The sequence below is a fragment of the Rattus norvegicus genome, chromosome 3, assembly GCF_036323735.1.
Source record: "Rattus norvegicus strain BN/NHsdMcwi chromosome 3, GRCr8, whole genome shotgun sequence".
Lineage (NCBI taxonomy): Eukaryota > Metazoa > Chordata > Mammalia > Rodentia > Muridae > Rattus > Rattus norvegicus.
This window is the reverse complement of record NC_086021.1, coordinates 36,488,385-36,503,078: the sequence shown is the minus strand read 5'-3', so window position 1 is coordinate 36,503,078 and position 14,694 is coordinate 36,488,385. Positions and strand designations below refer to the sequence as shown.

The 14,694-nt window shown below is 48.7% G+C and overlaps 1 protein-coding gene across 3 annotated transcripts in view; it reads left to right on the top strand.

Moving 5' to 3' along the window:
- The window catches only part of Stxbp1 (syntaxin binding protein 1), a 61,693-nt gene that overhangs the window by 33,042 nt on the left and 13,957 nt on the right, over window positions 1–14,694 (top strand). For all 3 annotated transcript variants that reach the window (NM_013038.4, XM_006233939.4, XM_063283163.1), the window contains exons 7-13: window positions 1,331–1,479; window positions 5,985–6,069; window positions 6,850–6,980; window positions 9,427–9,534; window positions 10,570–10,630; window positions 11,597–11,662; window positions 12,188–12,268. In NM_013038.4, coding sequence (NP_037170.1) covers window positions 1,331–1,479; window positions 5,985–6,069; window positions 6,850–6,980; window positions 9,427–9,534; window positions 10,570–10,630; window positions 11,597–11,662; window positions 12,188–12,268 — 681 coding nt within the window. The remainder of the gene's footprint in view (window positions 1–1,330; window positions 1,480–5,984; window positions 6,070–6,849; window positions 6,981–9,426; window positions 9,535–10,569; window positions 10,631–11,596; window positions 11,663–12,187; window positions 12,269–14,694) is intronic.

Here is a 14,694-nt window from a genome sequence, read left to right as displayed (position 1 = left end):
GGCCAGCCTGGTCTACAGAGTGAGTTCCTGGAATGCATAGAGAAACCCTATCTCAAAAATAAATAAATCACATTTTTTTTCTTTTTTTCTTCTTTTTTTTTTTTCTTTTTTCTTTTTTTTTGAAGCTGGGGACCGAACCCAAGGCCTTGTGCTTGCTAGGCAAGTGCTCTACCGCTGAGCTAAATCCCCAACCCCATAAATCACATTTTAAGGTAAACATATTCTCAACCTTATAATCCCAGCACTTAGGACTCTGAGGTCAGAGAAGCATCTCAGATCTAATACCAACATGAGCTAAGTAGTGAGTTTCAGGTCAGCCTGAACTCCAGAGTAAGGCCTAGTCTCAATCATCACCATCCTCACCACCACCACCACCATCGCCACCACCACCACCACCACCACCATCGCCACCACCACCACCACCACCACCATCGCCACCACCACCACCACACCACCACCACCACCATCGCCACCATCGCCACCACCACCGCCATCACCACCATCATCACCACCACCACACCACCACCACCACCACCACCATCGCCACCACCACCCCTTTTACAAGGAGGTCCCAGTAGTTGACGTAAGTGAGAACTTGAGACAGTCCTGATAGTTGGAACACTCCATCTTAAAGAGAGATTTACAAAAGGGTGGGAGGAGCAGGAGGAGGAGAGTACTCAGAGCAGTTTGCTGAAGACAGGATATTATTAAACCTATAAAAAGCTCCCTTATTTGCCCACAGTTGTGGCACAATCTGCAGATCTGCCTGTTTATTAAAAGCAAACTCAAACTGGCCTATGAACCCTTGCACCGCCCTCCAGCATTGCTCACCAGACACCCTAGGTGCACACACCCTGAGATCTGGGGTGTATACCCTTCCCTCCTCACGACATCTGCTGGCAGCAAACACCTCACCTCCTTAAGACGATTCTCAGACCTCCCTCCTGCATGAGTCCCGGCACATACACGTGCACACGCGCGCACGCACACGCCCACATGTGTGCACACGCGCGCACACACCCAGCCATCCAGGGCACTCTCTGCCTGCTTTACTCTCTCCTCAGCTTACAGCTCTCAGCCCCATACGGGTCATTTCAGTGTGTTTAATGTCTTCCCCAGCCGTCCCCTGTTACGTGACAGACTCCTTGGGAGCAGGGATGTTCTGGTCACTAACAGTTGAAGTGCCTGGCACTGGGATAAACAAGAGCATGAGCAGGCTGTCAAGGGGATGGACGGATGGATGGACAGACAGACGGAATGACGGGTGGACACGGGTGCTCCTGCCGCTCACTGGTAGGACTTAAGCCCCTGTGTGGCTTGTCGCCCCTAGGTGTATTCCCTGGACTCCGCTGACTCTTTCCAAAGTTTCTACAGCCCTCACAAGGCACAGATGAAGAATCCCATACTGGAACGCCTGGCAGAGCAAATCGCCACCCTGTGTGCCACCCTGAAGGAGTACCCGGCTGTGCGGTATCGGGGGTAAGGCAGCATGCTAGACTGTTCTTGGTGGCATCGTGTGTGTCCCACAAACACCTGAGGTTAATCCCTAGCACCCATGAAAGCACGGAAGGAGAGAACCAGTTCCACAAAGTTATCTTTGAGCTCATATACGCGTGCCATGCTCATAGCCCAAAATAATTAATAAATAAATACACTATTACAATGTTCATCTGTTAGCACATTCAGAAAAGAGCGTGACACAATTCGGTTACTGAATAATTAAAATATAAACTCCACCACGCCACTACAGTGCGTATTCCCTAATTTTCAACCTCTTCGAAACGTTTGCGAACCAACTTAGCTTTGCAAAGGTTTTGAAAGTAAAATACAAACTCAGGCTTGGTGGGGCCATCTGCAGTCATAGCACTTGGGAAGCTGAGGCAGACAGATCAGGAGTTCCAGGTTGCCCTCAGCTAAAAGAGGAGGGAATGGAGTGGGCGTGGCGGGTGAGTAATTTTCTAAAGGGCAGTTTTTAGATTTTGTTTTCTGACAATTTATTTATTTTTATTTTTATTAGTGCTTTGCCTGTGCATAATATGCCTGTGCAAGTGTGCCAGATCCCCTGAAACTGGAGTTACAGACGGTTGTGAACTGCACGTGGTTGCTGGCAATTGAACCCAGGTTCTGTGGGAGAGCATCCAGTGCTCTTCTGAGCCGTCTCTCCAGCTTCTTTTTATATATATTTTGAGACAAGATTTCTCTGTGTATCCCTGGCTGTCCTGAAACTTGCTCTGTAACCCAGGCTGGCCTCGAACTCAGAAATCTGCCTGCCTCTGCTTCCCAAGTGCTGGGATTAAAGATGTGCACCAAAATATCCAATACTAAATCTTTTTTTTTTTAAAGATTCAAAGACTAGGGGCTGGAGCACTAGTTGTCCAGAGGATCTGGGTTTAATTCCCTTCATGTAACTCCAGTTCCCGGGCATCTGACACCCACATACAGATATACATGCAAGCAAAACGTCAGTGTACATAAAAATAAATATTTAAGAAAAAATAAAATTGTGATCTCAAAATAGAAGTAAAACCACTGCCTGGTCACCCCCAGCCTGACTCCGGCTGTGACCACCGCCACTGGGGGAGGAGGGCCATGATCGAAAGGAACCAGAGCAGCTGAGGAAGCTGTTTATTGGTCTGAGCTTTGAACCCACAGATGATAACTTAAGAGAACATTGTGAGAAATGGGGCACACTTACAGACTCTGTGGTATGAGAGATCCTCAAACAGAACGTTCCCGAGGCTTTGGTTTTGTGACTTCTCTTGTGTGGAAGAGGCAGACGCTGCAATGTGTGCTCGGCCACGCAATGTTGGTGGGCGCGTGGCGGAACCAGAGAGAGCTGTGTCTAGAGAGGATTCTGTGAAGCCTGGGGCCCATTTAACGGCGAAGAGAAGTTCTGTTGATGGTATTAGCGAGGATAGGGAAGCATGCAATCTGAGAGACTACTTTGACAAGCATGGCAAGACTGAAACATAGACCTTATGGAAGACAGGCAGAGTGGGGAAAGAGAGGATTTGCTTGTGTCACCTTTGATGGCCATGGCGCAGTTGATAAAATTGTTGTTCAGAAATACCACACTGTTAATTGTGAAGTGAAAAGGGCCCTTTCGAAACCAGATGCAGGCTGATGGATCACAGAGAGGGCATGGAGGAAACTTTGGTGGAAGCGGAGGCTGTGGTGGGGGCAGCAGAGGCAGTTATGGAGGTAATGATGGTGGTTATCATGGGTTTGGAGGTGACGCTGGCAGCTATGGTGGTGGCCCTGGTTGTAGTAGTGGAGGAGGTTATGGAGGTGGTGATGGTGGATATCATGGGTTTGGAGGTTATGGAGGTGGTGATGGTGGATATCATGGGTTTGGAGGTTATGGAGGTGGTGATGGTGGATATCATGGGTTTGGAGGTGACGCTGGCAGCTATGGTGGTGGCCCTGGTTACAGTAGTGGAGGAGGTTATGGAGGTGGTAGATAGGGATATGGAAACCAAGATGGTGGCTATGGTGGTGGTGGAGGATATGATGGTCACAGTGAAGGAGGAAATTTTAGTGGAGGTAACTGTGGTGGTGGTGGAGGAGGATATGATGGTCACAATGAAGGAGGAAATTTTAATGGAGGTAACTGTGGTGGTGGTGGGAACTATAATGACTTTGGAAATTATGGTTGACTGCAACAATCAGATTATGGACCCATGAAGGGGACAGTTTTGGTGAAAGAAGCTCGGGCAGCCCCTGTGGTGGTGGCTATGGATCTGGAGGTGGAAGTGTGGATAGCAGAAGGCTTTAAAATAAAACAGAGACAAATGCTACAGTTCTTAGCAGGAGAGGGAGCGAGGGGTCGTCAGGAAAGCGGCAGGTCACTGTGAGACAGTCGTCCCGAATGCATTGGAGGAACTGTAAAATCTGCCACAGAAGGAACGATGACCCATGGTCAGAAAAGTCACCGCGGCTTAAACAGGAAGCCACTTGTTCAGGACGCTCACAGCCACAGTTTGCAGAAAGTGCAGCCAGTGAAGAATCAGTGTGGTGGAGACTCCATGCCAGTCCTGAGCCTTCTACCTGTCGGAGCTTTGTCTTTTCCTTCTCATCACCTCACATATTGTCCTGTAAATTGTTGGTACCAGGAATGAAAAATTAAGGAATGTCTAACTTTTCAACATTTGTGTAGTTCAGTTTTTCTACATTTTAGTACAGAAACGTTAACAAAATACAGTTTTGAAGGTGTGTCCTTGTGCATTATCAGGTGAGGAAGATAATTACTATTTTGTTAACCGTGATGAATGGGCGCTGACACGTGGAGAGAACAGATACTCGTATGTTTGCAATGTGTGTTTTAGATAATTAGGATTGGGTAATAAAAAATAGCACATTTGGGGTTGGGGATTTAGCTCAGCGGTAGAGCGCTTGCCTAGCAAACGCAAGGCCCTGGGTTCGGTCCCCAGCTCCGAAGGAAAAAAAAAAAAAGAAAAAATAGCACATTTGTAAATTTAATAGCATTAAGATTAGCTTCAAATGAAAAAGATCTCAAAAGTTAAAAAAAAAAGAAAAAATAAACTTAAAAGTATTTAGTTTTATTGTCTCTAATATTATAAGATAAGATAAAGATATACTATAAATTATTGCACGATATAATAAAGGTGATAAGTATTATCCTTAGAGGGGTGTGTGTGTGTGTGTGTGTGTGTGTGTGTGTGTGTGTGTGTGTGTTGAAGCCAGCCTCTGGAGCTGGAGTCATAGGCAATGATAAGCTATCGGACGTGGGTGCTGGGTCCTCTGGAATAGCAGTACGTGTTCCTAACCTCTAGGCCATCTCTCTAGTCTTTGGGTTTTGTGAAGTCATTGTGTCATCACTTGCTGAATGCTGGGGGGATTTTAAGCTAAGGCCACAGCTCCACCCTCAGAAGCTTCTGGTGGAGGGCAGGTACTGCGGGATGAATTACATATGAAGGCAGCACTCACCAAGGCCTCAGGAAGCCAATGCCTTCCAGCAACCGACCAAAGTAATGGGACATGCAGAGCGCATGAGCAGAGGTCCGTCAGCCTAGGACAGGGCAAGGCTGGAGGTTACAGCACTTATGAGGCAGGCCTTGGAGAATGGGTTCAGATCGCAGCAGATGGGTAAGGAAGGGTACGGACATTTGCATTGACACTGCTGTTGCTGTTGGCCCAAGCAGTGGCTTTGGGAAATCAAAGGGCAAATGTAGTCTGGCATAGTCACCACGTAGGGTAGGTTTAATTTCATGAGACCTCCTGAGGGGTTGGGACAGGGGAGTGAATCAGTTTTGAAGAAGACAAACTGAGCCAGAGTCAAGTCAGGGAGAAGCAGAAGAGCCAGGTCCCCAAAGGCAGAGCAAAGGCCTGGGCTGTAACAGCCGTGATCTGAGGAGCAAGGGCTCGGCATTTCAGGCCCAGTAGATGTGGCAGGCTCATGGCCGCCAGTAGGGCTCACAGCTGAGTCCTCTTGAAGGCCACAGGTTGAACCTGCCCTTATTTCCTGGTCTGTGGACGCTTGGAACTATAGAATACCAGTGCAAGAATGGGGCCAAGGCCATCAGCGCTCTGGTGGCACTAAGGCCGTAGATTACAGCCATATCATCTGCCGGAGGCAAGGGGGTTTGAGTGGAGGAAAGACTTCTGCTTCCACGGAGGCTAGAAGAGGAAATGAGAAAGGTAAACGGGCTGGGCCCTAAGAGGAGACTTCCATTTTTCTCTTTAAACTACGTCTGTAACACAGGGGTTGGTTTGTTTGTATACTTTTGAGACAGTGTCTTGTTGTATGGCCTTAAACCTGTGGCAGCTCTCCTTCCTCAGCTTCTCAGGTATCACCATGCCTCACATACGTGGGTACATTCTTACTGTAAAAATCCTACTACAGGCCGTGCCCCGCCCCCTCCCCGTCCATCCCACCCTGCCCTGTGCTCTGCCTGGAGCATTTGCACTTGGCACATTATTTGGATGCACTGGTGCCTCACCCTCTGCCTTTCTCCTTCTGTCAGGGAGTACAAGGACAATGCCTTGCTGGCTCAGCTGATCCAGGACAAGCTGGACGCTTATAAAGCTGATGACCCGACAATGGGGGAGGTAAGTCTGGCCTGGGAGCACAAGGCTCTCACCTTGAGTAAACAGTAGTTATGTGGCAGACCTTGTGCATGGCCCTGCAGCTCACTGAGCATATGTGAGGGCTGCTGTTCCTGTCTAGTGGAGTGCCCAGTGCCCCTGGGGCAGGCTGACGCAGAACATTTCAGCCCGGCCAGGGCAGCCAGTTTATTCCTGCTTGCCAGTGCTCCCAGCTTCAGCCCTGAATGTACAGGGAACTTCCCAGTAGCGACAGAGCAACAGTAGCAAGTTGACAGTGGTGGTGTCCTCGCACCTCAGTCACGTTTATGTGTAGCCCGTGTGTGCACAGTTCTATGCACTTTTAACATACACAGGTTTGTGTAGCCAGCACTGCTATGGAGATACAGCGCTCCGGGGGAGAGGGCTCAGCCCAGAGGCAGAGTGGTGTTTACCTAGCATGTGCGAGACCCTCGCTGATCCCTAGACACAGAGCTGTCCATCAGCGCTGTGGACCTGTAATTGGACCCCTCCATGTTGGGCGCTCCAGACAGCTGGTCACCGGGTGTGTAATGAACTGGTGCTCAGTCACAAAGCCCCTATGGCCCCAGCTTCAGAAGGGTGTCAGAAGGCCGGAGGGTTCCTCGCCTGGAACTGCTGGTGCTCCTGTGAATTACTGGGCACAGTGCCCTTTGCTGTTTGGTGGGCTTGCTCCACAGAGCGCTCTTCCTACTGCCTGGAACACAGAGGCTCTGCTACTTGGTTGGACTTAGATGGCTCTTGAAGCTTCTCCCTATTTCTTGCCAGGGTCCCGACAAGGCACGGTCCCAGCTCCTGATCCTGGATCGTGGCTTTGACCCCAGCTCCCCTGTGCTTCATGAACTGACGTTTCAGGCTATGAGTTACGACCTGCTGCCTATTGAAAATGATGTTTACAAGTAAGAATTAAGTGACATGGCTCACGCAGACTAACTCTCCTGACAGCTGGAATTCCACTGATGTAGAAAAAGGATGTTTTTGTGGTTTTAATTTTTTCTCTTTTTGTATATATATACACACACATATATATATATATATATATATAGAGAGAGAGAGAGAGAGAGAGAAAACACATGAATGTCATGTTTGAAATGCATGTTTGTGTGTGTGCACACACACACAAGGATAGGCCCATAATTGATATTGGCTGTCATCTTTTAAATCACTTTCTGCCTTATTGAGGCAAAGTCTTTGAACCCAGAGTTTGCCAATTTGGGCTAGTCTATCTTTCCAGTTTATCCCAGGCACCTCCTTGTCTCTGCCTCCCCAGTTTTGGATTAGAGATGGCTTCCATACCCGCCCCACATTTTGTGGGCTCTGGGCATCTGAACTTTTGTCTTTATCAAATTTCTGTGGCAAGTGCTTTATCCATTTCTTCAGCCCCACCAAAGAATGTTTTAATATTAGGAAAAGTCTGAGCACAATTACCATTTCGTAGATGAGCCTGTGAGGTTTTCTGAGGGTTCCCCGTCGGTGTGTCATTCCTACACGCCTGCTGACAGGACAGAACGTTAAGTCTTTTCTTCCAACTCACATCACTTCAAGTCAGCTTCTCAGATGTGTTGGCAGGCTGGTTTTATGTGTGTCTTATTCAGAGTCGAAAGTTCTTAATTACAGATCACAAAATGTGATTGTAGTAAAATATTTCAACAGAGTTCCCGAACGCTGTGCAGTGGAACTGCTCTCTTCTTTCTATAAAATATTACCCACCCGTAATCTTGGCATTCAGGAGCCTAAGACAGGAGGGTCATGAGTTTGAAGCTAGCCTGGACAGCTCAGTGTGAGACCCTGTCTCACAACAAAGAATGGCTTTAAAATGAATGTCTGGGACTGGAGAGATGGCTCAGTGGTTAAACAAGGCCCTGAATTTGATTTCCAGCACACACGTGGTAACAAACAAGTACTTTTAACTCCAGTTTCAGGGGATCTGATGCCCTCTTATGGCCTCCACAGACACCAAGGCATGCACGTGGTGCGTGGACACACAAGCAAAACACAAACATAAAACAAACTAAACTCTTCCAGGGCCAATGATTCTAGAGCTGGAGAGATGGCTCAGTGGTTAAGAGCAGTTGCTACTCTTGCAGAGGACAGGGTTCAGTTCCTAGCACCCACATGGTCGCTTAAAACTGTAATTCCCGTTCAGAGCACTGATACCTTCTGGCCTCTGTGGGCACCAGGAACTCGCATGGTACATATACGTGCACACAGGTAAACACTTGTCCACATAAAATAAGATAAACGCATCTTTGTAAAATGAAGGTTCTGCTGGGTGTGGTGTCGCACTTCTTTAATCCCAGCACTCAGGAGGCAGAGGTAGGAGCATCTCCGAGAGTTCAAGGCCAGCCTGGCTTACATCAGCAAGTTCCTACTTGGTTTTGCATACAGGCACCAACTCTCAATTAATTAACTAATTAATTAATAATAAAAATGAAGATTCTGAAAATATTTGTGATTTTTTTTAACCCAGTTCCTGGGGTTCTGGCCTCCTCTGGGCACTTATGACTCCATGTATAAAATATGTTGAGGACCCATGACAGAAGCTGCTAGAAACCTTTTAGGCACCTTATGTTTGCAGATTTAGCCCTCCCCTTTCTCAGAAAGGGGCCATCAGATATGTAGTCTTTTTTTTTTTAAGATTTATTCATTTATTATATATAAGTACACTGTAGCTGTCTTCAGATACACCAGAAGAGGGCATCAGATCTCTTTACAGATGGTTGTGAGCCACCATGTGGTTGCTGGGAATTGAACTCAGGACCTCTGGAAGAGCAGTCAGTGCTCTTAACCACTGAACCATCTCTCCAGCCCTAGTCTTTCTTTTCTATATAACTGTAGACTCACATAGAACTGCCACCAGCCCCCCTCCCCCACCCCCAACCCCACCCCCAGGCTCTGAGGGGTCAAAGCACAGCTTCCTAGTTGCTACCTTTGAACAGATTGCCTTCTTGCCCAGATGACCTGGCCAGCCTGACAGGCGGCTGGTGTTATGAGCCACGTCTGGGATCACCTAGAAGTCTCAAGAATAGGACACACCTGGATGTGGGAGTGACTGCCTATAATCCCAGCATTCAAGGGGTGGAGGCAGGAGGATCAAGATTTTTTTTTTTTTTTTTTTTTTTTGGTTCTTTTTTGCGGAGCTGAGGACCGAACCCAGGGCCTTGCGCTTCCTAGGCAAGCGCTCTACCACTGAGCTAAATCCCCAACCCCAGAGGATCAAGATTTAAGGCCTGCCTTAGCTATTTAGGGAGTCTGAAGCTAGCCTGGGAGACATGAAATCCTGTCTCATGGGGGAAAAGTTGTACCATGAGGACTCGAGGCTTACCCAAGTCCTGTCTCCTCTAGGTATGAGACCAGCGGCATTGGAGAGGCGAGGGTGAAGGAGGTGCTCCTGGATGAGGACGATGACCTGTGGATTGCACTGCGACACAAGCACATCGCAGAGGTGTCCCAGTAAGAACTCTGCCGACCCTTCCCCAGGGTGGGCCCTTAACTCAGCAACCTGGGGCGTGAGCTCATCCCCTTGGCAAAGTTGCCAACACACTAGCCAGGACGGGCAGGTCCCTCCTGTTACCTGAATGTGCGCTTCTCCAGCTTCACCAACTCAAAAAACCCACCCCTCGCCCGGCTGTGACGCACACCTTTAACCCCAGCATTCAGGAGACAGAGGCAGGAGGGTCTCAGAGCTGCAGGACAGCCTGGTCTACAGAGAAAGTTCCAGGACAGCCAGGACTGCACAGAGAAACCCTGTCTCAAAAAAGAAAGAAAGAAAAAGAAAAAAAGGAAAGAAAGAAAAGGAAAGAAAGAAAGTAAAGAAAAAGAGAAAAAATATTGATCCATGGGCTTGGGAAGGGCTGTAGTTGAGAGGTAAAGCCCTTTCCTGACCTTGACAAGGTCCTAGATTCAACCACCAGCTCCACAAAAATAATACTTAATTAGGGGTGGTTTCGTTCTTGTCGTGTTTTGTTGTTGTTTTTGTTTGTTTGTTTTTGAGGCAGGTTTCTCTGTGTAGCCCTATCTGTCCTGGAACTCACTCTGTAGATCAGGCTGGCCTCAAACTCAAAGATTTCCCCTACCTCTGTTGGGATTAAAGGAACGTGCCACCACAGCAGATATTGGGGTGGAAATACTGACCCATATTTCCTGCTGGAAAATTTATTTATCATTTACTTACATACTACATATATTTGTATTTTCCAAACACAAAACACAAGTGTTTCAGTTTGTGTGCATTTGGAAAGGAAGAAAAAAAATAAGCACAAGTGTCAGTCCAGTACTGTCCCCTTTGTCCTGGAATCACCGGCATACGCCGTCCTGGAGGCCAGTGATTTAGTGTCAGTCAGAACAGTATGTGTCCTTCACTTTAAATGCAAACCTCAGTGGGAAGAGAATTGCCACTTAGTCCCAAGGAAGGCTCCCAGGGCTTCAGTGGTCTCTGCAGAGGCCATGGGCACTGTGTTGAGCATGGCTGCCTCCCTCATTTTGCAGGGAAGTGACCCGGTCTCTGAAGGACTTTTCCTCTAGCAAGAGGATGAATACTGGAGAGAAGGTAAGCTTGCTGATGTCAAGTCCTGGGGATGCCAGTGCCCAGGCAGCCTGGGAGTCAGCCCTTCCTCTCTGTCCTACCAGGGAGTGGGTGGGGCCAGATTTCTCCCTCACTAAACTTTCAGGCTTTGGTTTTGCTTTTAAGATTGCTATCTGGGGCAGGGTGTGTGGCTCAGTGATAGGATGCTTGTTGAGATCCCCCACACAGCAGACAGATCCTCTCTGGAAGGAACCCCATGACTTTCAGTGTTTGTGAAAAACTGCTTTCTCATATCAAGAGGGTTAAGATTTACCGTTTGGGAACATAACTGATCTTAAGCCAGAAGAATCATGAGAAGTTTTTAGTTTGTGGTAGACTAAGAATTCATAACCTGACCTCCTGAGATCTCCCCTGGCTCAGGCCTCCTTTACTCTGTTGGAAATGTCATACCCAGCCATGTGCACTGATGCTGACTTACCTTGTAATCTCAGTCAGGATGGCCAGCAGGTATCGGCTCTAGCTGCCAAGCCTGACGACGTGAGTTCAGGTCCTGGACCTCACATATCAGGAGAAAAATGACTCCTGCGGGCAGGCTGTCTCCTGAGGCTTCTATAACTGTGCTGTGGCATTCATGCACGTGTATTTGCATGCATACACATAGTTAATTAAAATATAACTTAAAGAGCTGGAGCTAGAGCTCCGACATTAAGAGCAATTACTGCTCTTACATAGGACCCAAGTTCAGTTCCCAGCACCCACATCAGCTCACCACTGCCTGGAACTCCATCTCCGGGATCTGATGCTGTCTTCTGATCTTCACAGACACCTGCATTCAATGGTGCACAGTCCACACCCAGACATGTAGTTACATATGTCCTTTAAGTCTGTGGATGGACACTGTAAAGTCTAATGTAGCTGCTGTCCTGCCAGGTGTGTCCAGCTGCACAGGGCTTCATTAGGGCTAGTGACACCATGACTCCTTTCTTGTAGACCACCATGCGGGACCTGTCCCAGATGCTGAAGAAAATGCCCCAGTACCAGAAGGAGCTCAGCAAGGTACGGAGACCCCAGCCCACACTGTCTGACTTGGAAATGTGGGACCACTCGCACTGCTGCCCCAGGCAACTCATGAAAAGCTACAGATCCTAGGTCCAGCTTTTATTAGGAAAAGAAGGAAAGGGAGGCGCTTCCTACTGCTGTCTTTCTCTCATCTTCTTTTCCTTCCTTGCTGTTGACCAGAGGCCTCAGTTCCTTAGTACACAGGCTGTCCTCACAGCTGCTGGCCTCCCTCAGAGGCACTGATCTGAGAGAGGGCCAGCAGGCATCCGGGCTTCTGGACCCTGGTCCTAAGGGTGAAAGGATATTACTTGCCTGCAAGGTGCTACACCCACCCCACTCTCAGGCGGCTCATGCTGCTCCACCCTCGTGAAGACTCTCCTCCTCTCCTGCGGGCCGTGGGTTACCCCACTCTCCCAGTTAATGTGTTTGTTATTCCCGCTGGCACCAGAGTCCTCTGTGAGGACACTCGGAGTTGTGTGAGTCAGCGGCTCGTCTCTTTACTGACTCTTGTGCTTCTCCTAGTATTCGACTCACCTGCACCTTGCTGAAGACTGTATGAAGCATTACCAAGGCACCGTAGACAAACTCTGCCGCGTGGAGCAGGTAGGCTTGTCTTCCTTTCTTTTTGCATGGCAGAACTTCTGCCCTACCTATTCACCTCACTGAATCTTAACCTCTGACCTTGAACATCTTACAGAATCCTAGGATCTAGAGAAGGGAGAGCCCATGACCCTGGGTTGTCTCAGCTGTGGGGCCAGTATGGAGCTGCTTTGGTGGGTAGGGCCAAGGTCGTTCTGGAGTGCTGTGCCATGTGGATCTTGCATGCCTGCTCTTCCCAAAGGCTCTGTTTGTCCTGGAGTGACAGCCCTGACCGTGGCGGTTTGGCTGGTGTTTATGTTCTGATGTGCTTTGGTCCCACTCTGACCAGACCGGCGTTGGAGGGTCAGAGGTCCCACTCTGACCAGACCGGCTGCGAGGGCTGCAGCAGGGCGTGAGTCCTCCAGCCTTGCTAACCTCAGGCCGGATGGGACTCTGCCCTCACTGGTGTACTCGGTGTCCCTGCTCCCTTTTCCCTGCCCTCACTGGTGTACTCAGTGTCCCTGCTCCCTTTTCCCTATCTCACAGCACTGATGTCACTGTCACCTTGTGTGAAGTGTGGCAAAGCTGCTAAGCTGTGTGACAAGTGTCTTGTTATTGCTTTCCATCCCCTTGAATTGACTCAGGGTCTCACGTAGGCAGACGAGGCCCTCAAACACTGGGCCTCTCTTAGCCTCTCGTGTCAGGGTCTGAGGGAAGGAAGAAGACACTGACAGATTTCAGACTTGGTGGCTCAGGCCTGAATATTTACATATGATCCATTACAGTATGACGTTATGAAGTAGCAATGAAACAGTCCTATGGTCGGGGTCACCACAACATGAGGAACTGTATAAAGGGTCGCAGCACTGGGAAGGCGGAGAGCCATTGTGCGGCTCAGGAAGAAGCAAGTTCATATTAACTGCCTAGAAGGCCGAGCCAAGAGGACCCCAGGTTCAGCCACCCTGGCGGCTTAGTGACAGCCTTTCACACTTACCACCACCAAAGCGTTCTAAAGCCTTGTGGGAGTTTCTCTTGCAGGAGGCCTCAACCCATGCTCTCAGTGTGGGACTGAGAGTCTCACCCTTGGCTTGCTGCCGTAAGAGGCTCAGAGTAGGCTTGCATGCTCTGTCCAACAGTGTTGGCTGGGTTACATTAATTGCACAGGTTTTGTTTGGTTTTGGTTTTGGTTAACAATCTAAGTATTAAGCTGGTTTTTGTGATGCACACCAGTAATCCTAGCACCCGGGAGCAGAAGCAGGTGGATTTCTGTGAACTCAAGGCCAGCCTGGTCTATATAATGCACTCTGGGACAGCCAGGGCTATTTTGTGAGAGACCCTGTAAAACTATTCAAAAAAATTGAATTAGTTGCATTTCAGTGAGCTTAGAGGGAATGCTCTAGGGCTGGTGAAATGGCTCAGCAGGCTTGTGGCCAAGGCTGACAACCTGAGTTCAATCCCTGGAATATCTGTGAAGGAGGGCGAGAACCAACTCCCACAAGTTGTCCTCTGACTTCCAATGTGTATCAGGCATACACACTAATACAATAAATAAATGTTATTTCCCAATATCAGCCCCCCTCTTCTCCCAGTTCCCCCTCACACAGATCCTTTCCACATTCCCGTTCCCCTTCTCCTCTAAGAAGGGGCAGCCACCCCTAGGCATCACCTCTACCCCCGTGTGTGTATTTATTAATGAGACTGGGTGTGATGGCTCACCCTTTAATCCTAGCATTCAGGAGAGAAAGGTAGGAAGATCTCTGAGGTTAGGGCTAGCCTGGGCTATATATAGTATGTCCCAGGCCAGCCAGAGCTACATGGTGAGACCCTACCTCAAAAACAAAACAAAAACAAATTTGAGTGTGTGTGTGTGTGGGGTGTGTGTGTGTGTGTATTAGTTGTATTACTTTCTTCCTGCTAAGCACACATCTGCTGGATCTATTGAGAAGACTGGGGGGCTCAGACCAGGTCTGAATGTGAGGTCACCATTCTATTTGGTTAAACTCTTGGGGTCTTGATAGGAAGAGGAGCCCCAGCTACACTCCTAGGAGCCACAAAGAAAGCAGTGGCTGTGTCAGATCTAAAGTCAGCGCTCTGGCTTGTGAGCACAGCACACTGCCAGTGTGAGTGGCACCCACCCGGGCTGTGCTCGTTTCTGTCTTCTCACCTCAGTCTCCTGTCACCTTTCTGCCCTCTACCTCCAAGCCTGGGAGTCTTTCCTTCTTGTTTCCCCTCAGCCCATGAAAAGCTATAAGGAGATTAAAACCAGAGGTGAAGCTCAGAGTAGTTAAACCTTAGTATGCCCTTCCGTGCCAGGAAAGTTGGGGTGGAAAGACTCCAGCCACGAAGAGGCCCTGAGATGCCCAAGTTTTCATGAGTGGGAAGCAAACTGAGTCAGCTGAGTTGTGTGTGTCACAGGTACAGGTGCCCTGGCATCCCTGGTAGGGAACAGT